This window comes from Mesoplodon densirostris, chromosome 9 (assembly GCF_025265405.1).
Source record: "Mesoplodon densirostris isolate mMesDen1 chromosome 9, mMesDen1 primary haplotype, whole genome shotgun sequence".
Lineage (NCBI taxonomy): Eukaryota > Metazoa > Chordata > Mammalia > Artiodactyla > Ziphiidae > Mesoplodon > Mesoplodon densirostris.
In genome coordinates, this window is record NC_082669.1 from 81,709,625 (window position 1) to 81,736,532 (window position 26,908).

At 37.9% G+C, this 26,908-nt stretch overlaps 1 protein-coding gene across 1 annotated transcript in view; it reads left to right on the plus strand.

The window, feature by feature from the left end:
* Positions 1-26,908, plus strand: part of CFTR (CF transmembrane conductance regulator) — a 194,794-nt gene that overhangs the window by 93,719 nt on the left and 74,167 nt on the right. The window contains exons 12-15 of the mRNA XM_060107728.1: positions 12,840-12,934; positions 15,665-15,751; positions 17,256-17,982; positions 19,735-19,863. Coding sequence (XP_059963711.1) covers positions 12,840-12,934; positions 15,665-15,751; positions 17,256-17,982; positions 19,735-19,863 — 1,038 coding nt within the window. The remainder of the gene's footprint in view (positions 1-12,839; positions 12,935-15,664; positions 15,752-17,255; positions 17,983-19,734; positions 19,864-26,908) is intronic.

Genomic DNA, 26,908 nt, shown 5'->3' on the forward strand with positions numbered 1-26,908 from the left:
CATATTAGGGAAGTTTTCAACTATAATCTCTTCAAATATTTTCTCAGTCCCTTTCTTTTTCTCTTCTTCTTCTTTGGGGACCCCTATAATTTGAGTGTTGGTGTGTTTAATATTGTCCCAGAGGTCTCTGAGACTGTCCTCAATTCTTTTCTTTTTTTTTTTCTTTATTTGCTCTGAAGTACTTACTTTCACTATTTTATCTTCCAGGTCACTTATCCGTTTTTCTGCCTCAGTTATTCTGCTATTGATCCCTTCTAGAGAATTTTTAATTTCATTTATTGTGTTGTTCATGATTGTTTGTTTGCTCTTTAGTTCTTCTAGGTCCTTGTTAAACGTTTCTTGTATTTTCACCATTCTCCTCTTCATTTGGTAGGTCTGGTGGGGTTTTACCTTGCTCCTTCAACTACTATGTTTTCTCATTTTGCTTAACTTACTGTGTATGGGGTCTCCTTTATGCAGGCTGCAGGTTCGTAGTTCCTGTTGTTTTTGGTGTGTGCCCCCAGTGGCTAAGGTTGGTTCAGTGGGCTGTGTAGGCTTCCTGGTGGAGGGGACTAGTGCCTGTCTTCTGGTGGATGAGGCTAGATCTTGTCTTTGTGGTGGGCAGGACCATGTCCGGTGGTGTGTTTTGGGGTGTCTCTGACCTTATTATGATTTTAGGCAGCCTCTCTGTTAATGGGTGGTGTTGCATTCCTGTCTTGCTAGTTTGGAATAGGGTGTCCAGCACTGTAGCTTGCTGGTCATTGAGTGGAGCTGGGTCTTGGCGTTGAGATGGTGATCTGTGGGAGATTTTCGCTGTTTGATATTACGTGGAGCTGGGAGGTCTCTTGTGGACCAGTGTCTTGAACTTGGCTATCCCACGTCAGAGGCACAGTCCTGACACCTGGCTGGAGAACAAAGAGCCTGTCATCCACACGGCTCAGAATAAAAGGGAGAAAAAAAGAAAGAAAGATAAAGATAAAATAAATTAAAATAAAATTTAAAAGTTATTAAAATAAAAACCAAAAAATAGTTATTAAAACTTTTTTTTTTTCTTTTTGCGGTATGCAGGCCTCTCACTGTTGTGGCCTCTCCCGCTGCGGAGCACAGGCTCCGTACGCGCAGGCCCAGCGGCCATGGCTCACGGGCCCAGCTGCTCCGTGGCATGTGGGATCCTCCCAGACCGGGGCACGAACCCGTATCCCCTGCATCGGCAGGCGGACTCTTAACCACTGCGCCACCAGGGAGGCCCTAAAACTTTTTTAAAGTAATTTAAAAGAAAGAAAGAACAACCAAACCAAAAAACACATCCACCAATGATAACAAGCACTGAAAACTATACTAGAAAAAAAAAAAAAAAAAAAAGAAATGGATAGACACAACCCTAGGGCAAATGGTAAAAGCATAGCTATACAGACAGAATCACACACAGAAGCATACACATACACACTCACAAAAAGAGAAAAAGGGGGGAAAAATATATATATATATATAGCGTTGCTCCCAAAGCCACCTCCTCAATTTGGGATGATTCATTGTCTATTCAGGCATTCCACAGATGCAGGGTACATCGAGTTGATTGTGGAGATTTGATCCACTGCTCCTGAGGCTGCTGGGAGAGATTTCCCTTTCTCTTCTTTGTTCGCACAGCTCCCGGGGTTCAGCTTTGGATTTGGACCCGCCTCTGCATGTAGGTCGCCTGAGGGCGTCTGTTCTTCGCTCAGACAGGATGGGGTTAAAGGAGCCGCTGATTCGGGGGCTGTGGCTCACTCAGGCGTGGGGGAGGGAGGAGTGCAGATGCGGGGCGAGCCTGCGGAGGCAGAGGCCAGCGTGAAGTTGCACTAGCCTGAGGCGCGCCGTTCGTTCTCCCGAGGAAGTTGTCCCTGGATCGCAGGACCCTGGCAGTGGCGGGCTGCACAGGCTCCCAGGAGGGGAGGTGTGGATAGTGACCTGTGCTTGCACACAGGCTCTTGGTAGCATCTCATGCCCGCTTCTGGGGTCCACGCTTTTAGCCGCGGCTCGCGCCCGTCTCTGGAGCTCCTTTAAGTGGCGCCCTTAATCCCCTCTCCTCGCGCACCAGGAAACAGAGAGGCAAGAAGAAGTCTCTTGTCTCTTTGGCAGCTCCAGACTTTTCCCGGGCTCCCTCCTGGCAAGTCGTGGCGCACTAGCCCCCTTCAGGCTGTGTTCATGCAGCCAATCCCAGTCCTCTCCCTGGGATCCGACCTCCGAAGCTGGAGCCTCAGCTCCCAGACCCGCCCGCCCCAGCGGGTGAGCAGACAAGCCTCTCGGGCTGGTGAGTGCTGGTCGGCACCGATCATCCTCTGTGCGGGAATCTCTCCGCTTTACCCTCCACACCCCTGTGGCTGTGCTCCTCCGTGGCTCTGAAGCTTTCCCCCTCTGCCACCCGCAATGTCCGCCTGTGAAGGGGTTTCCTAGTATGTGGAAACCTTTCCTCCTTCACAGCTCCCTCCCACTGGTGCAGGTCCCGTCCCTATTCTTTTGTCTCTGTTTATTCTTTTTTCTTTTGCCCTACCCAGGTACGTGGGGGAGTTTCTTGCCTTTTGGGAGGTCTGAGGTCTTCTGCCAGCGTTCAGTAGGTGTTCTGTAGGAGTTGTGCCACATGTGGATGTATTTCTGATGTATTTGTGTGGAGGAAGGTGATCTCCATGTCTTACTCCTCCGCCATCTTGAATCTCCTCTGCTAGTGGATAAGGTCTTATCTAACACTTAAAACATCTTCAATTCCCTAAAAAAGAAACAAATGAACAAAACCCTTAAATTTCATACCAGTTTAGATCTTTTCCAAGTAATTTTGAAGATCTCTTCTCTTAAGCTAAATTTAGCCCAAACCCTAATTTTTTTAAGTTTGGCTAATGAATGTCTGTAAAAATCCATTAAAATTTTAGGAAATACGTGTAAGCCCTTCTAATAACACTCTTCTTCCACTCAAACTTTTTCCTTTTCTTTCTTTCTTTTCTTTTCTTTTTTAAAACATAGTTTCTTAGCTTCTTCTTAAGTCATAGTTTGGAGTTTCTAATGAGAATGTCTGACTAAACATGTTACCTATGCTTGGTAAAAGATAACATTTGTTTAGATATGATTAAACTAGTTAAGTTGAAAAACACATACTTTGAGAGGTAAAATCTCCTGACTGAGTATAAATTGTTTAAAATCTAGAATACACTGAAAGAGTGAACACTTCATATAAAAATCTACAGAACATGGCTGTACTCAGAGGGAAATTTATAGCTTTAAATGTCTTTATTGTTAAGAAGCAAGCCTAAAAATATACAAAATTTGTACTTTTCTTGAGAATTTTAAAAAAGCAACTAAATAATAAGTTAAAACAGGGAGTAAGTAAGGATAGAAATTTAATGAAGCAGGAAACAAACAGATAAATGAAAGATATAATAATTCCTCAAAGCCAGTTCTTTGAAAAGACCAGTAAACTAGTTAAATCTATCCTTATCTTTAGTAAGGAAGACTTAAAATATTAGGAATGATGAAGAAGCTTAAGCAAAAATATGGACAAGATTAAAATTATTATTAAAAATTAATGCAGGGCTTCCCTGGTGGCACAGTGGTTGAGAGTCCGCCTGCCGATGCAGGGTACACGAGTTTGTGTCCCGGTCTGGGAAGATCCCACATGCCGCAGAGTGGCTGGGCCCTTGAGCCATGGTCGCTGAGCCTGTGCATCCGGAGCCTGTGCTCCACAATGGGAGAGGCCACAACAGTGAGAGGCCCGCGTAATGCAAAAAAAAAAAAAAAAAAAAATTAATGCAAATCTGTTGAAAAAGTTAAAAACCTAGAGGAACTGGATGACTTACTAGCAAAATACAAATGATCAAAATTGAAGAAAGAAGCATAAAAAAACTTGAATAGACAGATTATGATTGTAAAGATGGTTCGGTGTCGATTAATAAAAATTAAAAGGCACTATCACTAGATAATTTCATAGCTGGATTCTATTTTACCTTTAATAACATAACTTCCAATGTTATTTAAACTATACCAAATCATAGAAAAAAATGAAAAACTCTTCATTTTCTAAAGCCAGAATAGTCTTTGTATCAAAATATGAAAAATTATATAAAAAAGAAACTGTAATAAATCATACTTATGAATATAGATATTTAAATAAAATGCTATCAAATAAAATACTACTAAATAGAATTCAGTATGGTATAAAAACTAAAATATCAGGCAAGATTCATGAATAAGAATACAAGGGTGCTTCAATATAAACAATCTATAAATACAATATAATTTGTTACATTGAAGGAAGAAAACCATAAAATAGGGTCAGTAGATGCTTAAAAGGGTCTTACATAAAATTCAGCAGTTATTTCTAATAAAACTTCAAAGTAAGAATAGTAGAAGAAAACTTCATTAAATAGCTTCGTACCTTTTTTAACCAAATAATCCAAAGTAAGAATTATTTTATTTTTATTTATTTAAAAATTATTTATTTATTTATTTTTGGCTGCGTTGGATCTTCGTTGCTGCATGTGGGCTTTCTCTAGCTGCGGTGAGCGGGGGCTACTCTTCGTTGTGGTGTACGGGCTTCTCATTGCGGTGGCTTCTCTTGCTGTGGAGCACGGGCTCTAGGCACATGGGCTTCAGTAGTTGTGGCTCGCAGGCTCTAGAGCACAGGCTCAGTAGTTGTGGCGCATGGGCTTAGTTGCTCTGTGCCATGTGGGTTCTTCCCGACCAGGGCTCGAACCCGTGTCCCCTGCATTGGCAGGTGGATTCTTAACCACTGCGTCTCCAGGGAAGCCCTAGCATTATTTTAAATGGTGAAAGGTTAATGCCATTTGTCTTAAAATAAGAATAATATTACATGTTCATGAAAAAATTGTTCGCCTGAAAAAACCCAAGTGATTCTAGCAAAAGCAAACGGAGAGCAAAACCCTGCCAGAATTAATAAGGGACTATGATAAGATGGCTGAATAGTAGATGAGCATACAAAAATAATCAGCTTTTCTTTACACTGGCAACAACAATCTAGAAGTGGAAATAAAAAGCTATTCAGGGGCTTCCCTGGTGGCGCAGTGGTTGAGAGTCTGCCTGCCGATTCAGGGGACACGGGTTCGTGCCCCGGTCCCGGAAGATCCCACATGCCACGGAGCGGCTAGGTCCGTGAGCCATGGCTGCTGAGCCTGCGCGTCCGGAGCCTGTGCTCCGCAACGGGAGAGGCCACAACAGTGAGAGGCCCCCATACTGCCAAAAAAAAAAAAGCTATTCAATTCACAATAGTAGAAAACCATAAAATACTTAAGGATAAATCTAACAGGAAATTTACAGGACATATATGAAGAAGATTGCAGTCTTATCGAAAGATCTAAAACAACTGAATTAATGGAAAGATGTGATTTAGCATCCTAAGATGCGAATCACATCCAAACTTATGTATACATTTAATAAAATCACAATACTTCTGAATGAGATGGTTTTTGGAATTTTATTAAACTGAACTTAAATTTCATGTGGGAGGAAATATAAAAAGTAATTAAGAGTACACACTTTGTGGACAAACTGCCTTGGTTTTAATTCTGGCTCTATTGTTTATTGGCTGTGTTATCTTTGGAATGATACTAAACTTTTCTAACTTTCAATTTTCTCATATTTATAATGGGGAAAGTGTTGTGATGAGTATTAAAGAAGTTAATAGTTGTAAAATGCTTAAAATAGTACCTGGTGCATAGTAAGCACTCAATATCCATTAGCTATTATTTGTATTATTATTTATATTATTGTTGTTAATATTGTTATTATATAGAAGACTAAGTGAGCAAAAAGTGACAAAAATTTATGAAGAAGAATTGTGCTTTGTCAGATATTAAGTCATACTTAAAGCCATTAAAAAACCTAAACACGGGCCTCCCTGGTGGCGCAAGTGGTTGAGAGTCCGCCTGCCGATGCAGGGGATACGGGTTCGTGCCCCGGTCTGGGAGGATCCCATATGCCGCGGAGCGGCTGGGCCCGTGAGCCATGGCCGCTGAGCCTGCACGTCCGGAGCCTGTGCGTCCGGAGCCTGTGCTCCGCAACGGGGGAGGCCACAACAGTGAGAGGCCCGCATACTGCAAAAAAAAAAAAAAAAACTAAACACCAAAAACTCAGCAGAATATTAGTGTAGGAATAGAGAATGGATCAGAGGACCCAAACAGAGAGCCCAGAAATAGATCTTTGGAAATATGAGACTCTGATAGATGATATATAAATTGAGTGGAAACATCATTTAATAAATTATATCTACTATCCAACTAAAAGAAAATAAGACTACATTCTTATCTCACACCATGTGTAAACATAAATCATACCTTGAATAAATTCTTTAATTTAAAAAGAGTAATAAACATTTCACAAGAAAATTTAGGATACTATCTGTATAACCTGAAAGTACAGTAGTATTTTTTAACCAATATACTAATTGCAGGTAGCTGTATTGACTTCATGAAAAATTTAAATTTTGCATATGACAGATGGTACATACATAGTGAAAATAGAAACAGGGAAAATGTTTTAAAAATATTAAAGAAAAAGTTGTTAATATCTATACCTTATAATGAAAAATGAATTGATAAGAAAAGGACAAAAATCTGGTAAAAACAGGCATTTCGCAGAAGACAAAACCCACGTTACCAATAAATATTTAAAATTTCACCATTATTAAGGAAAATGCAAATTAAAATGACAAGTTAGCAAAAATTAAAATGTGATGGTACCTATTGTTGGTGATGATGTGAAGAAAAGTAACAGTTCCATCAAATCTTGCTGGTGGAACTGTTACTTTTTTTTTTTTTTTTTTGCCGTACACGGGCCTCTCACTGCTGTGGCCTCTCCCGTTGTGGAGCACAGGCTCCGGACGCACAGGCTCAGCGGCCATGGCCCACGGGCCCAGTCGTTCCGCGGCATGTGGGATCTTCCCGAACCGGGGCATGAACCCGTGTCCCCTGCATCAGCAGGCGGACTCTCAACCACTGTGCTACCAGGGAAGCCCCCCACTTAAAAAACATAATAAATTTATTTATTTATTTTTGGCTGCGTTGGGTTTTCGTTGCTGCGCGTGGGCTTTCTCCAGTTGCGGTGAGCGGAGGCTACTCTTTGTTGCGGTGCGCGGGCTTCTCACTGCTGTGACTTCTCGTTGCGGAGCACGAGCTCTAGGTTCGTGGGCTTTAATAGTTGTGGCTCGCGGTCTATAGAGCGCAGGCTCAGTAGTTGTGGCGGACAGGCTTAGTTGCTCCGTGGCATGTGGGATTTTCCTGGACCAGTGCCTGAACCTGTGTCCCCTGCATTGGCAGATGGATTCTCAACCACTGTGCCATCAGAGAAGCCCTGGAACGGTTACTTTTAAAAGTTGTTTTGTAAAGGATTCTGGCAGCAGTAACTTTTAAAAAGAAAGAAGACACATACCTGTGACCATGCTGTCTCATTTATGAGAATGTATCTTATAGAAATAAAATCACAAAAGCTCAATGATTTATGTACAATGGTGTTATCAGTAGACTGTTTTTTTTTGGGGGGGGTAGCAAATGCCAGGGAAGATCACAGAGCATCTGACAGAGGTATGTTTTGCGTTTTTTTTTAATTTATTTATTTTCTATTTTTGGCTGCACTGGGTCTCTGTTGCTGCACCCGAGCTTTTCTCTAGTTGAGGCGAGCGGGGGCTACTCTTTGCTGCAGTGCACTGGCTTCTCATTGCGGTGGCCTCCCTTGTTGCCACCAGTTCAGTAGCTGCGCCAGTTTCAGTAGTTGTGGCACACGGACTTAGTTGTTCCATGGCATGTGCGATCTTCCCGGACAAGGGCTCGAACCCGTGTCCCCTGCATTGGCAGGCAGATTCTTAACCACTGCACCCTCAGGGAAGCCCGGAGCTATGTATTTTGAAATACAAAATCTTACACTTCCAGTCCAGTCTAGTCCAGACTGCAAATAAATGTGGACTAGTGAATTCAAGCACAGAGCTTCCTGAAAGGAGCTTGCATCAAGCTGCTTTCTTATTATAGAATTCTGATGTTGACTCATCAAGAAGGTTACTGTGGTGTTGATTGCTGAAATATTTATTTGTCTAACTAGGTGTTCTTCATGCAGTAGTACCTCAGTCAATTAGCAGAAAGTGTGGGGATTTAAAAATAGTCTTCTTATTTGTTTGTACTGCTGAAACATATTCTAGTGGAAATTTCAAATCAAATACTACAGAATCATCCCCAAAACATGAAAGTTTCTCAGAAAAAAGAAGGAGGGTGTTCCCTACCCTCCTTGATTCTTTTATAATGAGAAGATAATAAGATGAATAAAAATATCATAGCACAATTTACCATGGCTAAAATGTTAAATAAAATTAACTAACCATCTCTAGAGAGGTAGCATTTGGAAGCTATCTAGATCTTGTCTGGGAATATGGTGTCACCCTTAAGAACCTTGACTTTTAGTTTCAAAACATGCGACTACATACATAGCAACTTCAACAAAAGTACATCTGGTAAAGGCACGCAAACTTGGGACTTGAATGCACGGCTTCCAATTCTAAGTCTGATTCTTTTCCGATACATTATCCCTTGTACGTTTCTTACAGTCATATGCTAATAAAGGCTATATTTTCAGGCCTGAATAAGAATCTGCTTTTCCTTTAATAGGAGAATGGGGCAGAGTATTACATCAGGTAAGCATTCTACTCAAGGCCAAATGGAGATGAATGATGTACACAGATTTTTGGTAAATATATCATTCTAAAATTGCAAATCACCAAAGTTTGAGTGTGCATTATGGACCAAGCTCTTTATATGAAGTTACTTCAAATTTTTGCAACTGTTAAAGGAAGGTACTATTACCCCCATTTACAGAGGGAGAACTGAAGGCCAGAATAGACTTGGCCAAAGCTACTTATCCAGCTATTAGCGGAAACAGAGCTAGAAAATAAGTCATTGTGCTCTCTGGTCAATGTTGATATTCATGTTCTCTATTTTGTTTTAAACTTTATCTTAGAATTAAAAATATTCCACTTGGATTGACACATTTCATTTCATTGATTTATATTTATTGAATTGCTTTGTATATGACATATTCTTAATTCTTATAGTGAGCACCCTTTATAAAAGACGGACTATAATTGCACCTAACTTATGGTTAGAATTAAGTTACAAAGCTGTTAAGTAACTGAGATTTCACAATAAGCCTGCAGAGCAGGGTTCAAATCCTGGGCCCCATGCCATGCAGTTCAGTATTCCAGCTTTGTTACTTATTGAACCATCACCATTAACATAGTTTACATGACATCTCAACAGCTCTCTAAATGGGCACCACAAACATAATTCAGATTTCAGCTCACCAGTGACTTGGGAGCAGAGACGCTTAGATTCAGTTCGTCATGGTATTTTCCCAGGGTGCACCCAACCTGGAAATTCTCCCAAGTATGAGGGGAAATTTCACACTGAGAAATCCCATTCCATCTAAGGCAGGCCAAAGAAGGTGACCAGTCACTTACCAGGCATCATGCCAGGCAGGCCTGGGGCACCCCAGGGATGCAGGCGTGGCTTACTGACTGAATGTGCTGAACAGACCAGGCACGGGGCAGAGTACATTATCATAGGAGCTCAAGATTTATAGCGTTCTGAAAATAAAAATGAAACAGAGTAGCTTGTGGTTATAATTGAAATAGATTAACTTGGTACCAAGAAACCATCTAAGCAATTCCTTCCTTGAATCCCTCATTTCCTTAATGTATTTTCTCCTTTCCCCGGACCAGTTCCAGGTCAGGATTTGAGGAGTGATACTCAAAGGAATGGCTATTTCTGGTCTTTTTTGGAGGAAATTGATGGTTTTCCATTCAATCTGGACATGTAAAGCCTAAGCTCACTTGAGGATCTTCCAATTTCTTTCTCTAATATTACACTTCAGCCTACTCATATGGGAAAGAAGGAAGAGAATTTTTTTTTCCTTCTCCCTCCTATTTCCTTGGCTCGTTTAAAGGATGAATATTACAGGCTCCTGTGAGAGAAATTTGGCTAAAACAGCCTCTTATTTATTCTGTCGTAAGAAAAGAAAATTATTGAAATAAATTGCATTTGTATTCTTTGGACATTTACATTTACTAGGGATATTTGCTAAAGTGTCAATTATAGTTCCTTGTCTTCTATCATTTCCTATCTTTCCCTTCACTTTTCTTGTCTCTTTATGCTGCCAGTATCTTCCTGCTTTTTCCTACAGATGTCTACTTCTTCTGACAATTATTCCTTTTCCCATTTTCTTTCTTTTTCTATGCTGTACACCTTTCTTATTTTCTTATATGCACCTGTTTCTTTGTCACTTAATGTTTGTTTACCTTTCCCTCATCCATTCTCTCCTTCTTTCTTCCTTCATTCCACAAATCTTTGTTAAACTCTTGCACTGGGCTAGGATTCTACACCCTCCAAATCTATAATCCCCTAAATGTAACAGTGTTATAAGCGTACCATCAAAATAACTACTGATATTTCTAAATTTAAAGAAAATAGAAATTTAAACTGATTTAACTGATACTGTATTGAATTCAAATTTGAAAAAAAAACTCCAATAATTCCAGCAACCTCTGGTTTTTTAAGGTTGTGCCAGAGGGCTTCCCTGGTGGCACAGTGGTTGAGAATCCACCTGCCAGTGCTGGGGACACGGGTTCAAGCCCTGGTCCGGGAAGATCCCACATACCGAGGAGCAATTAAGCCTGTGTACCACAACTACTGAGCCTGTGCTCTAGATCCCGTGAGCCACTACTACTGAGCCCATGAGCCACAACTACTGAAGCCCGCACACCTAGAGCCCATGCTCCACAACAAGAGAAGCCACCGCAATGAGAAGCCCGTGCACCCCAACAAGCAGTATCCCCTGCTCGCTGCAACTAGAGAGAGCCCGCACACAGCAATGAAGACCAAACGTAGCCAAAAAAAAAAAAAAAAGATTGTGTTAGAAAATGTGCCCCCTTTACAAAAACCTGCACTCAATCTATTCATATAAGATAAATTATTCTTTCTTTTCCTCTAAAAGATTTAATTTTTTTAAAAGGGAATGGGATATGAGGAAGGAAAGTATGGTGCAGCAGAGAAGAAATACACATGTGAGCCATTTTACTAATGGCTCTAAATTGAGTACAGAGGTTGTGCTGCATAGAACTGCTCACTAAAGGCTTAAAGGCTGAGGTGCTCCTGGACATGCTCCCTTAGTGAGACTGAGATTTAAGACCTCGGGTGTGGAATTTATCTGTAGTCCTTGTTATTTGGATGGAATCCTGGTTATGTGACCTGGTCCATGAGTTGAACAAAAAAATTCAGTCCAGTGGAAAGAAATGAAGCACTTCGTTTCACACGTCTCATAACTACAGAAGGTCCTCCTCATCACAGTGCTATATGGGTCTCAATGACCTCTCTGTGTTGTATTTCGCCAGTGCCTGAGTAGCTAGCTCCACTGAGTCCTGCTGTATCTCCTCCAACATGTCAGCATTTTTTGAGTCACATTTTTGATCCTTTTTGGTCCCCTTAGCTCAGGAGTATTGACAGCAACCATTCCTTGGGGGCAGTGGCTGGCATGGTTCTAAGCCTACAGGAGCTGCCAACTAGCTCTTAATACGAATGATCATGTACTAATTTACCAGCTTTGTGAGTTTACAGTTTTGTGTATGAAGTTCTATTTGACTTTCATATGGTGGGTAACAGAAACAAGTGGACAATATAAGTAACCATTTTGACAGTTTAAATACAGGTAATGTTCATGTCAGTTCAAGGAGAGCAGATGTACTGCTTCTAGATTGTGAAAGAAAAAGGAGGAATAGAGTGGAAGAGTATTTTTAATAGAGGGAGAGAGAAGAAGGTGGTAACAAAAGAAAAGAGAAGATGTATGGGGATGAGAAAAGAAAAGGCAAAGAACTTGTTTTGAATTAAAGAGAGAATCCTATCCATCTAACTCGTCACATTCTCAAGTCTCAGGGCAAACCTCACCTACTCCAGAAAGCCTTATAGCATTTTCTATCTACTTTACAATACTTCTATATTCTGAACAATTAATTTGCCAATTAATTGCATATTGTTTTATTATCTTAAAATGGTTAATTGATTCTTGGGATGTTTTTTAGCTTTCTCCAGGATTATGGCTTATTTTCCAAGTTAGACTTACAATGACTGCAATTTGAGGACTATTTCTTATAAATTCTAATCTTTCACAATGTCTAGCATGGTTGTTGCCACAGAGTTCATTAACTGGAGAAGGGATGACAGGACACATGTGGCAGGGAGATGACAGGGGAGACAGAGCGGATGGGGAGAGGACATAAGAATGAGGTGGGAGGATGGATGAGGGAGAAGGCTGTGTTGTTTGGGTGGGTAGGTGAGAGAAGTGTGGAAAAGAGATGCCTTGTACCCCTGGTCACTGAATATGCTTAGATACTGCAGGGAGCTGTAAATGGTATTCTTTTAGTTTCTCTTATTAGGAGGTTTATTCATCTTTTGGGATTTCCTTTTAAAGGAGTGAATTTAAATTGAAAGGAAGTGCACTTTAGCACATTAATAGCACTTGGGTTTGTAAAATGGTCAATGGATGATATACACACATCTTTACATATCATAACTATGCATATGCATTTGCTTTACTTTCTGATATTTTCCAATTCTTATTTAATTATCATAAATAACATTTGAAAAATTAAGGAAAGTTTTCTTTATAAAATTTCAACAACGTTTTGAGCAATTGAAATGCATTTAAAGTAACTGAGATGTGGTGTTCACAATTTCTGCTGTGGTTAAAGCAGAAGTCTGATATACGATTGCATTTGAAGGAAAATGTACCTTTCAAATTCAGATCCAACATACTGACAATTCCTCTCTGTCTATTTTTGATAATAGGACATCTCCAAATTTGCAGAGAAAGACAACATAGTTCTTGGAGATGGTGGAATCACATTGAGTGGAGGTCAGCAAGCAAGAATTTCTTTAGCAAGGTGAATATCTGATTATTGGTCCAGTGAGCATTTGTTGTAAATATCATGCATGTAAAAAATTATAGATGATTCTCTATTTCTTTATATTCTGTTTCTGTAATTGAAAAATGCCCAGGATCTTATAGGTAGCAGGTTAAGAATAGCCTTTAAGAACAATAGTTAATGATATAGTATTCATGTCTGATAAAGCTGATGGCTTTTTAAAAATGCATACCCTTATGTTGGTGTGTGTGTTTGTTTGCCTCATGATATGATTTACTACAAATGGAAAACCCTGACACTCTGCCTAGCACAGGAAAGAGAAGATGTAAATTTTTATTTAGTCCTTCATACAGTTCCTTGCTCGCCCCATCCCAAAATGTGCACACCTGCTCTAGGCTTCTGTTTATGCTTCTTGGTTTAGATAAACATAAATTTTCAAAATTTTCAAAATTTTCAACATAACTAATTAATCTCATGACAGAAATAGGGCAAAAGATGTCACTTAGCTTAAAGTCTGTAATCTTTAAAGAAAAATACATAGGACAAGCACATCTAACATAGTGGGGGCTATGGTGGTCTCTTGGTGGAGACATTCTTGGCCTAAGCATTTTGAAGTGTCAAAGGGAAGTGTATGTATATGTATAGTTAACTTGTGTCAAGAAGAAACCTTTGAGGTTAAATTGTAACTGTCAGTTTAAAAAATTATTGGTGATATGGTATGGCAAATGTTACTCCAGTTTTATTTGAACAAAATTCTTCTTACTGTGTTGCTGAAGTTGTTAGCAAGAAATCACCTTGACTTATTATTAATTTTGGCTTCTTTCCCTTACTTTCTTGTGCTTTCAAAAGCTGGGACAGGAAACTAACTCACTGAGCACCTACAATTGCCTAGTACTATTCTGGGTTGGGTGTGCATGAGTACATGTGTAATTTTACTTAATCCCCATATCACTCTGCCAAAAAAGGATTGTTCTCCCCAACTTATAGAAGAGATAATGAGATAAATGAGGAGATTAGATCTTAACTTGCCAAAATCCACACTGGGAAATTCTAGGGTTACAATTTTAACCAGGTCGTCTTGACTCTACATTAAACCACACCTTGATCTTGGGATTACAATGTCAAGTAATAAATCAATAGTTATGGATAATTCACAGACAAAATAATAGTTTCTAAATAACTGAAAGTTGATTAATCTGTGAGCCAAAGTAAGACTTGTCTTAAACATTTCATTTCAAATTTAGGTAGGATACGCTCTATGGCTTCAGGCATTCAGTATAGAATTGAGTTTGTATTTACCAGTTGAAGATTCAGTTTTATTATAAAATGCACACAGTTTGAGGCATTAAAGAAAATAATTGTTTATTGCTATTCTGATCTGAATGTGTCATGTGTTGTCCATTTGAGGATGATAAATATGTTATTTCTGATCTCTTGAGAAACTGTGGTCATAGATGTGTAGGAGAGAGAGAGGAGCTGAGTAAGGGAAGAAAGCCCTCGAGGGTACATTTAGATGGGGGACTTTTATCTAGTTCTTACGTGTTATCTTCAAAAATAATTTACACTGCAAAGGTTCTTCTAGATTTTACTTTGACTTTTTGTCATTTCTGTTTTTTTTTTTTTTTTTTTCTTTTGCTGTACGCGGGCCTCTCACTGCTGTGGCCTCTCCCGTTGCGGAGCACAGGCTCCGGACACACAGGCTCCGCGGCCATGGCTCGCGGGCCCAGCCGCTCCGCGGCATGTGGGATCTTCCGGGATCGGGGCACGAACCCGTGTCCCCTGCATCGGCAGGCGGACTCTCAACCACTGCGCCACCAGGGAAGCCCGTCATTTCTGTTTTTTAATTATTATTATTATTATTACTTCTCTTAGTTACCTGCTGACTAAACACAGTTTCCTTTTTTACAGAATTATACATAAACACTGAATGCTATGTGACTGGCACAGGTATAGGGTACTAACAACCACAGCTGAAAAGATTTAAATGTTATGAAGAAATTGCCTCACTTCCATTCATATGGGACCATATCTTCATCTTATTACTGTCCTAAGATCAACTTAATGAAGATTTTACTTGCTCATAAAATTTTATTTTTTAACTTGGAAAATAGTAAAATTTTCTAAAATTTTATAATATAAAATAATATGGGTATACATTTTCATTGCAAATTTTTCATCCTTCACTTGTGTGGCATTTTTATGAGTATGGTCCAGAAACTAAGACTATAAGGAGCAAAGAGCAATGTCAATCATACAGCCGTAACAACACTGCTATCAACTTGTTGGTAACAGTCAACACTGAAAAAATATTAAAAAATAATTTCACATAAGTGCTGCAATTTAGTTGCTGTCTCTGACATTTTACAGGTTTGAAACAGTCTATTCTTCTTTGTTTCCCACCAAAATGCAAGACCTTTGAGGGCAGAGCTTGTGTAATTTTTACCATTGTATTCCCAGCGTGTGGCGTAGTGCTTGGCTGTAAATAGATACTACTGTTAAAGGGTTTTCTTTTTCTTTTTTAAGGTAATATTTAAAATTGTATGTATGGTGTGATTCAGTTTGTAACTTTTGTAACTTCAAGTGTATGTCACTTATATTTAGCAAAACCACTTCAGCAGTTTTTGGAGTATTGTGAAAAGCCATAAAAATCACAGATGACTTATCTTTTTGTTCTTCACTTAAAATAATCTATACCAAAAGACATGGAAATATTGAAGGAATCTAATTTCATTTCCATTTTCTTTTTAGAGCAGTATACAGAGATGCTGATTTGTACCTATTAGACTCTCCTTTTGGGTACCTAGATGTGTTAACAGAGAAAGAAATATTTGAAAGGTATGTTCTTTGAATAACTTATTCATGCTAAAAGACAAGAAGGAACAACTATACCACCATAGGCTGCATATTACTCCTTGAGAAATACGTCTACCATTGTGACTCAGAATGGCAGAATGTAATGTAGCCACTTATTCAAATCTGATCTTCCCTCTACGGTCAAGGTTAAAGATCACATCCACTTTTCTGTGCACCTTATGCTGAACCAATTTTTTCCATTATTACTTTAACAATCACTATTTATGTAGGTTTTTATAGTACTATTGTCTTGTGACATAGCTTATATTATTTTAATTGATTATTATACTTAAACTTTTTATTCACTTTTTTCGTGTTAGTATTTTATTTTATCTCCTCCTTAGGTAGTAAACTTCTTAAGGAACCAAAGAAACTGAATGTTTTAATGCTTTAATATAGGTGAATGCTCAGACTATTCATCTACCTCAATACTCCCTTCAGAACCTTCTCCTCGGTCACACAAAGCTCAGGGTATACATTTCACTGGAGCTCCCATTGGGGCTCAACGTATGTGAAGTTCCTAACAGGAACAGTTAGTTATATAACTTGATTTTAAGGTTTCAAAATGATTTCATAGACTATAAAGTAGTTTATTAAGAGAATTATCATGATTCATTTTAATCAATAAGGATGTAGATTGTGTGTGTATAAAATGGCCGTATTTTTCCTAGAAGCACCTTTCCTAGAATTTAGCAAAATTTAATACCTATGATACTATTTTTATAATCCTGTAACTATAAGTACCTTCTTACCAATATAAACTTTGCTAGTTATGTTAGTATGTTAGAGTATAGACTAGAATGATGCCTCTTTCTATCAATATATAATATAAAATTGTTTAATGCCAAAAAGAAATTGGTCTCCCTTAGATGGTTCTAGTCAGGATTTACTTCTAGACTTAGAGGGAAGTTTTGTTGGAGGAGGATCAAATTTATCATCCAGTTCTCAGGTTTGTTATTGTTGTTGTGTTTTAAACAAATAAAATTAGTCTTAATATAAGCTCTTAAGTACAAAATTGGTGGTCAACTTAAAATATAAAAGGAAATGAGTAGAAAATTTAAAGAACAAGAAAGCTCTGACATTTTAGAAGACACATAGAAATATAAACCCTAAGGAATCTTAAAGGTCATCTAACGATTCCCTCATTTTCTTGATGAATCAGCCCTGACACAGAGGGTAACCAGTTCATTCAAAGTCAAATGTTTATTTAATATCAGATATTTAATTTCATTCTAGGTCTGTTAACACTCAACTTTGTACTGTAGCATACTATAATAATTCAGTAATACAATATTTCATGACATAATAATTCAAGAAGGGCAAATTAGTTACTATTGAATATTTACTTATTTTAAGTATAATAATAACATTGTATGGTAGAGGTTTTATACAAGAATAGGTTAATAAAATGTTAAAATGCAATATATATACTATTGTAATAAATTGTTTATAAAATTAATATTTATATATTTTTATATTCTTAAAGCTGTGTCTGTAAATTGATGGCTAACAAAACTAGGATTTTGGTCACTTCTAAAATGGAACATTTAAAGAAAGCTGACAAAATATTAATTTTACATGAAGGTAGCAGCTATTTTTATGGGACATTTTCTGAATTACAAAATCAACGGCCCGACTTCAGCTCAAAGCTCATGGGATGTGACACTTTTGACCAGTTTACTGCAGAACGAAGAAATTCAATCATAACTGAGACTTTACGGCGTTTCTCACTAGAAGGAGATACTTCTGTGTCCTGGAATGAAGCGAAAAAGCAATCTTTTAAACAGACTGGAGAGTTTGGTGAAAAAAGGAAGAACTCCATTCTCAATTCAATCAGCTCTGTGAGGAAATTTTCAATTGTACAGAAGACTCCATTACAAATGAATGGCATCGAAGAAGATTCTGTTGAGCCTTTAGAGAGAAGACTATCCTTAGTTTCCGGTTCTGAACTGGGAGAGGCGCTCCTGCATCGGAGCAACATGATCAGTGCTAGTCCCACATTTCAGGGACGAAGGAGGCAGTCAGTCCTGAACCTTATGACCTGCTCCTCAGTGAACCAAGGTCAAAGCATTCACCGAAAGACAGCGACATCCACACGAAAAATGTCACTGGCCCCTCAGGCGAGCTTAACTGAAATAGATATATATTCCAGACGGTTATCTCAAGATACTGGCTTGGAAATAAGTGAAGAAATTAATGAAGAAGATTTAAGGGTGCGTATAAGTAATCAGTGTGGTGTTTCCATTTTTTCCTTTCTTTTTTTTCTTTTGGCCACAAAGAGTGGGATGTAATACATACTATGTAGCAAAACTTACTCAAATTTGAGTTTAGGATGAGGTTTATTTTTAAGATTCCCAAAGTCCAAAGTATGTAAATTATGTAAGCAACTTCGAAATGTGAAAGAATCAACTATTTCCTTTTGTGATGTCTCTTACTGTAAGATGTATTGTTAAGTCAAAGCAAGGACTAATATTGAGTCCTTTACTAAGCAGTGATAATCATTAATGAGAAAAATTATGAATTATTATAAATCTGTTTCATTACCCTCCTAAAACCTCTGTGGGAAGAGGTGGAGTGAAAACAAATATATAAACAAATAATAGCTTCAGTTATTGAGAGACAAAGAAATGTTTCTGTATGTAGGTAGCCTCTATAAGGTATATAAACATCTAGTCCCTCAACAGGACTAACAGTCTGGCTTATACATCAGTCTTGCCTGAATTTAGTTAATGTGAGCTTTTTTATCGTTTAAATTTGCATTATACATAGGATTTCTGGGCAGCTTTCTTTTAAAGAAGGTATGTGAAATTCAACATATACTAGTGCCAACGTTCAGGTAGAAAGTCTTTTGTATTAAGTTCTAAAGAATAAAATGCTTTTATTCTTAAAATAGGAGGCAGTAGAAAAGAGGAGGGTTTTTTTTTTTAAACTAGAAAAATTCCTTAAGTGCCTTGGATGAAACAGTGTTGTAATAAATTGATATGTTTAATAGCATAGATCAATTAAGAGTAGTGTGACCTTTGGCAAGTCACATGTCATTTAATGTCTCTGGGCCAAAGTTTCTTTCTTTGTAAAATGAGGGAACAGAATAGATGATCTCTAAAGTACATACTTTCAGTGTTTCTATAATCTTAAAAAAGGTTTCCTAAAAGATAATTTATCTGTATGGTTTTAATACCAATCTGAATGAAATTCTCAAACGTGATTCTATAAGTTTAATCGTAAAGAATGATCACTTCGACTGATAATAGTATTTATTGATTGCTTCTAGTGCCATGAGCATATTCTTAGAAGGTACTTCTCATTATCCTCATTTATAGATAAGGAAACTAAATTTTAGAGAAGTTCAGCTGCCTGAATTCAAGCAGCTCCTAGGAAGTCAATGATAGAGTCCAGATTCAAATACAGGTTTACTTGACTTCAAAAATTTTTACATCTAACCAGTGTGTCATATTCCAATTTCCTAGGACCCTTTCTTTGATGTTCTAGTGCTTCTTCTGTGAATTTTGTTGACTTTGTAAGAAACAAAACTATCCTTTCCCTTTGAAATATCTGGATTTTCTCTCTTTCAAATTATTGAACTATAGCTCTCAAAGTTAAGTCAAGGATGGTTCTGGGAAGCTTCAGTTTGCTGGTACCATTTATTTGATAAAATGTGTGACACTGTTAAGCATTAAAATGGTAAAATTGTTCAAAAACAATACAGTTGTTTTATCAGCAATATTACATTCAGAGTTTGAAGAATCGCAGTGTTTCTCATTTTTCAAAAAGCTATGTTGCTCCAGTGGACATTATATTGGCTGTGGAGTGACATCACATGTGTCATTCATAATGGTTTATATTTGTTGAAATTCACTTCGTTTCAAATAGTAATATTCCTTTATTTCCACACATTCAAAATAAAACCACAGTGCTGGTGTGAACCTGTATTGTCTCATTGTAATAACCATGATTCTTTTCTTCAGGAGTGCTTTTTTGATGATGTGGAGAACATACCAGCAGTGACTACATGGAACACATACCTTCGATATATTACTGTCCACAAGAGCTTAATTTTTGTGCTAATTTGGTGCTTAGTCATTTTTCTGGCTGAGGTAAGAATTTTCTGTTATTAAATATTAATGTGATTTAAAGTTAAATTAGGAATAGTTTAGAAGGATATATGTATATATATATACACATATAAATGTATATATATACATAAATATAAGTGTATATGTATATATGAAATTTTATATCAATGATATGTATAGTTCTTCTATTGATATTTTATTACTTCATACATAGCATATAAAATATACTTAAGCACATATCTTCTACATGAAGAGTTTTTAATTGAGACATTCAAAACCTCAAAGTAGAAAGTCTTTATATGCATTGAATTTAAACAATGAAAATTATTCTGTACTAAATATTAAATTTGTTTGACTCTAGATATGGCATTATTAAATATACCAGAGATGAATCACCACCTTTAAAAGACTATTTCCTCACAAAATAAAATAAATATATATTAGTGGCTTAGAAATCATTTTAAACAAGCCTTTCAGAGATTCAAATCACCCATTTGCTTACAGAATTCTTTTGTCTTCAGTGCCACCATCATGGTCTCTTTACCATGCTGCTGCTGGCCTTCACATCCCCAGGTTAAAATAAAAGGGGGGCGGTAGGTCACAGGTTCAGTTCTGCATTAAGGTAAGAGGTTTCTGAAGCTGGTTGGTGAATGAGGTTTTCCTCTAGATCAGGAGCAGCCACTTAAATGTGAAAAGAGGCTTGGCAGAGGATGTCTAGGGGTGACGTGGCTTTGAGGCTGGATGGAGAATATTTGCCCTCCAATTGTCAAATGGGGGCAGTCGTAACTCAACACCAGCCAAGGACTTCCCATGAGGGGTTTGGGAATCAGTTTCGCTAAGCCTTCTTATTTTTCAACATAAGATGAAAATACAGATTTTTTCTATAAAAATTTCCCATTTTTAAGTGTGGGTAGTTGGTTAAAGTAAAACAAACAAATGAACACTACGTGGGTACACACAAAAAACTCATCTGTGGATTGGATTCAGCCTGTGAATGACTACTCTAGATATTTATCTCGGAGGATACTGCTGGATGTGTCCTAATATACAGCCTGAATCCAACATAAAGGCCCAGGCTGCCTTCAGGGGAGAAATGACTCAGGTGAAGTACTGCCTCTCCTGAGGGTGTACAATTATATACATACCTGAAACCCAAACTTAAAATTACATCATTGTCTTATTAGGCTGCTTCTAACCTCAGTTAAGAAGTCTACATAAAATATTATCACTCCTCCTTGACCAAGTAAAGTAGTGTAAAATATTAAAGGTATGTACCAAAAGTTGTACATACCACTTCACCTATAAAGTGTTGGTTTCCATTTGATCTTTGAGTTTTGATGATATCTCTTCTTTTGCTCTACTACTATTTTAAATTAATAAAACAAATGGAGGCTGACTGTGAGATGCAGTATTGCATAGTGCCACCTCTGGACTGAGACTGATCTGGCTGTGAATTCTAATTATGTGTTATTAACACTATGACACTGAACAAGTTAGTTAACCTCTCTGAGCCTCAGTTTCCTCATCTATAAAATGGAGGTTGTAATAGTACCAATTTCAAAGGTCATTTTTGTGGCTTAAAATATATCATGATTACAAAGCACTTACTGTAGGGCTTGGCATATAATGAGCAATGCTAATTGCTATTCTTACTACTATCCTTAATGTCTATCATCATTATAAAGCTCAAGCTAGTTTGAGGTGAACAAGTCCATGACAGAGATATAGTGAAAATTTCAATAATTCCTTTTACAACTTAACAAAACCATGGGGTTGAGTAACTTGAGACTCTCATGTGAGGTAATGAAAATTGCGTTGAAATGTATTTTTAATTTACCTCATTAACCTCTGCCAATCATGCCAAATGACCAACATTAATGGAATGAAACTCAGTCTTGTGCCACAGTTAATCTCAAACCAACCCTTTGTCATTGTTAATGATTTGAACCTCTTCATTGAAAGATCAACATTACTTGACTGTCTTCAGTTTAGCTTTATGAGAAAAAATGGTCCTATCTGAATGTGGTGGTGATTTATGTTCAGTTACAGGACCCTTGTCCCATGTAGAGCTGTAGAGCTGAACTTACGTGCCTTTCAACACAGTATAGTTAATTAATTAGAGACTGAGCATCAAGCCACTAAACGTGTACAATATTATTAGCTCACTTACTCAAGAAGATAGTGGTCCTTTGTCTTTAGGCTAGAAACCAAACTACAACAGAGGATGTAAATGTTGTATAACTTCCCATTATTAGTTGAGCTCTCACAATTATTGCAAAAACTTTTCTTTTTAATGGACAAAAAAAACAGTAATGTCATTTTCTAGGCAAGAAATTATATAAAAAATTATGAGCGTTTTTTGGCCCAATATCCTGAAGGTATTGCCAATTGACTAGTTCTCAAACTTTTGAATAACAAAAACTTGGTGATAGTAGAAAAACAGTAATTGTTTTCATCATGTGCACAGCTATACAGCTAAACAAATCATTCAGATGTTCACAATTCTGTCACATCTTTGAATCAAAATTCACATAATTTTACTTTTAGACTAAGCTCCTTTCTTAATACCAATGTGCCTCTTCTCATTACCATTGAAATATCTCATATGTGCTTTGCATCATGGTACAAGTGCTAATCCAGGAAGATAGTTTAGGTCTTTTAAACTTTATTTAGAGCCTCATACTCAACATGATCAGAGAACCTAAAGAAAAGTTAAGACACATTTCTTCCTTTGTGGAAGTGATGTACCCATTTTTAGTTTTCATACTAAAATTTCAATCTAGATTTTATAATTTTATAGAGTAGTTTCAATAAACTTCCCTTTTAGAGGATGAAAGTAATAATTTTTTTATTTCTTCAAAGTGCTAAACTGAAAAAATTAGTTTGGTCTGCTCTGTTACCAATTATCATTAGAGTGTCATTTTGATAAAGGAGTCAGTCTACCTTATATTTTTGTACTGTTTTCTTTACCATAGAACAATATCTTCTGTTAAGTTCTTAGATACTAGCACCAGGGATATAGGCTTTTAAATTTCTATTATGTTGGTCTCTCTAGTGCTCTAACTTGGCAGTACAGCATTGACTAGATAGAGAAGAAATGCAAATTATACAGTAGGAGGCAGTTTCTTCCTTCCTTTTACAACAACCAGAGGGTATTATTGTTGCCTGGAGTATCTGAAGATCCAGTTTAGTCCTTTTATTCCTGAGAGTTTTAAGAAAAGTGTCAGAGAACTGCTATATACTATTCCCTTATGATTTCCCTTCTGTTTGCTAATGAGGAATCACTAGGTGGCTTTACATTATTAGTATATACAATATATGCTCCCATAATACCTTAATGATAGTTATACCTTTATTGATAATACTTTTTTTTTTTTTTTTTTTTTTTTTTTTTTTTTGCGGTATGCGGGCCTCTCACTGTTGTGGCCTCCCCCGTTGCGGAGCACAGGCTCCGGACGCGCAGGCTCCGGACGCACAGGCTCAGCGGCCATGGCTCACGGGCCCAGCCGCTCCGCGGCATGTGGGATCCTCCCAGACCGGGGCACGAACCCGTGTCCCCTGCATCGGCAGGCGGACTCTCAACCACTTGCGCCACCAGGGAGGCCCTGATAATACTTTTAAGTATTATCTTAAAAGTAATACTTAAAAGTATTATCTTAGGGCTTCCCTGGTGGCGCAGCGGTTGAGAGTCCGCCTGCCGATGCAGGGGACGCGGGTTCGTGCCCCGGTCTGGGAGGATCCCACATGCCGCGGAGCGGCTGGGCCCGTGAGCCATGGCCGTTGAGCCTGCGCGTCCGGAGCCTGTGCTCCGCAACGGGAGAGGCCACGGCGGTGAGAGGCCCGCGTAACGCAAAAAAAAAAAAAAAAAAAAAAAAAAAAGTATTATCTTAAAAGTAATACTTAAAAGTAATACTTAAAAGTAAATACTTAAAAGTAATACTTTTAAGGCAGCATTACTTAGCAAGTGTCTATGTTTTAGGGCGTGATTTAACCTGCAAAGCATTGAAATCTGCGATTAAGTCATAACAAGGTGTCACTTTACTATTACTGCCTGTCATTCATTCAGCCACTTACTAATTCAACACATATTTTTTTAGTTCTTTCAGTACGTCAGGCATAATTCTATATGCTGTGTATACCATGAAGTACAAAACAGAGTGTACAGATAGAATACACTACTGTACTTATGTTAGCAGAACATTCATAATGCTGTGCTCCTTTGGTGAAAACTCAAAATGCCAGTACTATTTTAATGGTAGTCATTTACACACAGATCTCCTTGTGTGACTTGAGAAGAGCTCTGAATTCTACATTTGTACAGAACTTATAGAATGAATTGGTTCCGGTTCTTTATCTTTATCCTACATAACATATAATGATATGTTATGCTTTTTTAAATGTTTTCTATGTGATTAGTATATAATTTCTCTCTGTTGACATGGGTATTTTGTATTTTTAAAAAATATTTATTTATTATTTATTTGGTTGCGCTGGGTCTTAGTTGTGGCAGGCGAACTCTTAGATGTGGCATGCATGTGGGATCTAGCTCCCTGACCAGGGATTGAACCCAGGCCCCCCGCATTGGGAGTGCAGAGTCCCAACCATCATGCCACCAGGGAAGTCCCTGTATTTTTTATTTAAGTATACTCTTATTTATCCCTTCCTTTATTTATTAAGTACAGATTTACCGAATGCCTACCGTTTATCGGGCATTGTTTTAGACACTAAGGCTACAGTAGGAAAGAGGACAGAGGATAAATACATTTTGATGGAAATAATCACAGAGTGTAATAAGTGCCAGAAGGAAATAAACAGTGGGCTAATATAAAGCTGGGCAAAGGAGGGTAGACAGGGAAGCCTTCCTGACGAAATGACATTTCATTGACACCGGAAAGATAAGAAGGACTCAGACATGCAGAAACTGGGGCAAATGCAAAGGTCTTGGAAAAGTTTGGTAAATTATGGAAACTGAGAGGAGGCCAGCACAATTGGAACAGTGGGAGAGAGAAGTGAGTGTCATGTCATGTGGTGACATTGGAAAAGTAGGCCAGAAACAGGTTTGCAGAACCATTGGCTGAAGTAAAGAATTTGGGTTTTATTTTAAATGCAAGAGGAAGCCTTTGAAAGGCTTCATTCAGGGTATGATATGACTTTTTTATGCTTTAAAAAAGATCACTCTGTCTACTATATGGAAAATGGATTGGATGGGGACACGAAGGGAGGCCGAAATATCTGTTATGACAGGAAAGGATTGCTGTTATTAACTAGGCTCAGCATCCAGACTGTTTAGAACCTTTAAGTCATATTTAAAGGCCTCTGAAGATATTCCACAGTGAAGTATTTAGGAGTGTCTTTTTTGTAGTTCATTAAAGTTCTTCATGATAGAATATTGGACCATTATACCTCATTTGGTTGTATTCACGTTTTTGAACCTTTTCTATACCTGGCCTTGGCAGTTTTCTTCTCTTTTCACGCCTATTTTCTTTCATTGTGAGTATCAAACTTGTACCTAGCCAGGTTATGTCATGGTAGGGTTCCTCCTAAGTCTTGAATATATTCTTGCTCTAGTTCTCCATCACATCTTATTTTTGAAATCATACTGTTGGTGTTTTACTATATAGATGATCAACCTTCATCTGTCACATCTCTGAAGATGTTTACTAGTTCATTTAGCAAATAAGTCTTTCAGAAAGAGGCACTTAATTTCCCTTTCCATATGTATATGCTGTATATTCTATCCCCGACATGCCATTATTTTTTATTTTTTTATTTTATTTTTATTTTTATTTTTTTTTTTGCGGTACGCGGGCCTCTCACTGTTGTGGCCTCTCCCATTGCGAAGCACAGGCTCCGAACGTGCAGGCTCATCGGCCATTGCTCATGGGCCCAGCCGCTCCGCGACATGTGGGATCTTCCCGGACCGGGGCACGAACCCGTGTCCCCTGCTTTGGCAGTCAGACTCTCAACCACTGTGCCACCAAGGAAGCCCCGCCATTATTTTTTAAATCATAGAGACAAATTATCTATATAATTTAAATTGTGACCTAGCTTCTAAATACTGGCTACTTCTTTTTCATTTGCGGTCATTTGCAAAGTTCGTGCATCATCATGTTGACTGTTCATGGATCTATCCTTAGAGAACACCATCATCAGACTCCTGATACCTAGCATGGGTATATAATAAATACTCTGGCTACACCTCTATCTCACTAACAGTTTTAGTCTGTTCATGCACTGTCCAGTACAGTAGCCACCCACCAGCCATGTATGACCACGTAAATTAAATGAAATTATTTAAAATGAAACACAATGTAAAATTCAGTGTCTCAGTCACCCACACTGGCCACATTTCAAGTGATCAAGTGCCATGTGTATTAAGTGGCAATGATACTGAACAGTGCAGATATTGAATATTTCTATTTTTGTAGAAATTTCTCTTGGACAGTGCTGATCTAGACAGGACCATTTTCTATGTGATATGGAATGATGTCTAAAACCCTGAAAGAGCTGAAAATAATGACCTTTTTGCTTTTCCTCTAATCTTTCAGGACTGTCACTCTATCACAAACTGTATGAACTTTATAACCTCAAACATTTTGGAAATTAGATGTTAGAACTTGCTTGCTTAATTGTTTCTATATGCCCCAGACATTTTCATTAAAGTCATTATGTCAAGTCCTTGGAAATGTTTTTGTTCCAGTCAATAAAAGTAGTTTGGGTTGGTGGTTCCACACGTGGTCTCTTCTGCAAGTGGTCTCTATTCACAAGAGCCAAGAAATAACTTTATATTACACTGATTAGACCAGTGTCTTTGAACAACTGCTTTGGTTATTGTAAATATTATAAAATATTTATTTCTGGGATTTACTCACATTCAGAGAAGGTTGGAATGCCAACAATATTGACAGTTCTTTCACTGGAACAAAGAGGGACTATAATAACCAAAGAGTCACTCAGAAATATACCCTTATCTAGGTTCTTGAGTAATTTGATTAGTCTTAGGAAATCGGAAAACATTTGTACTGGAACAAAGACTTTTGAAATAGCTAGATTATTGCTGTGTTTC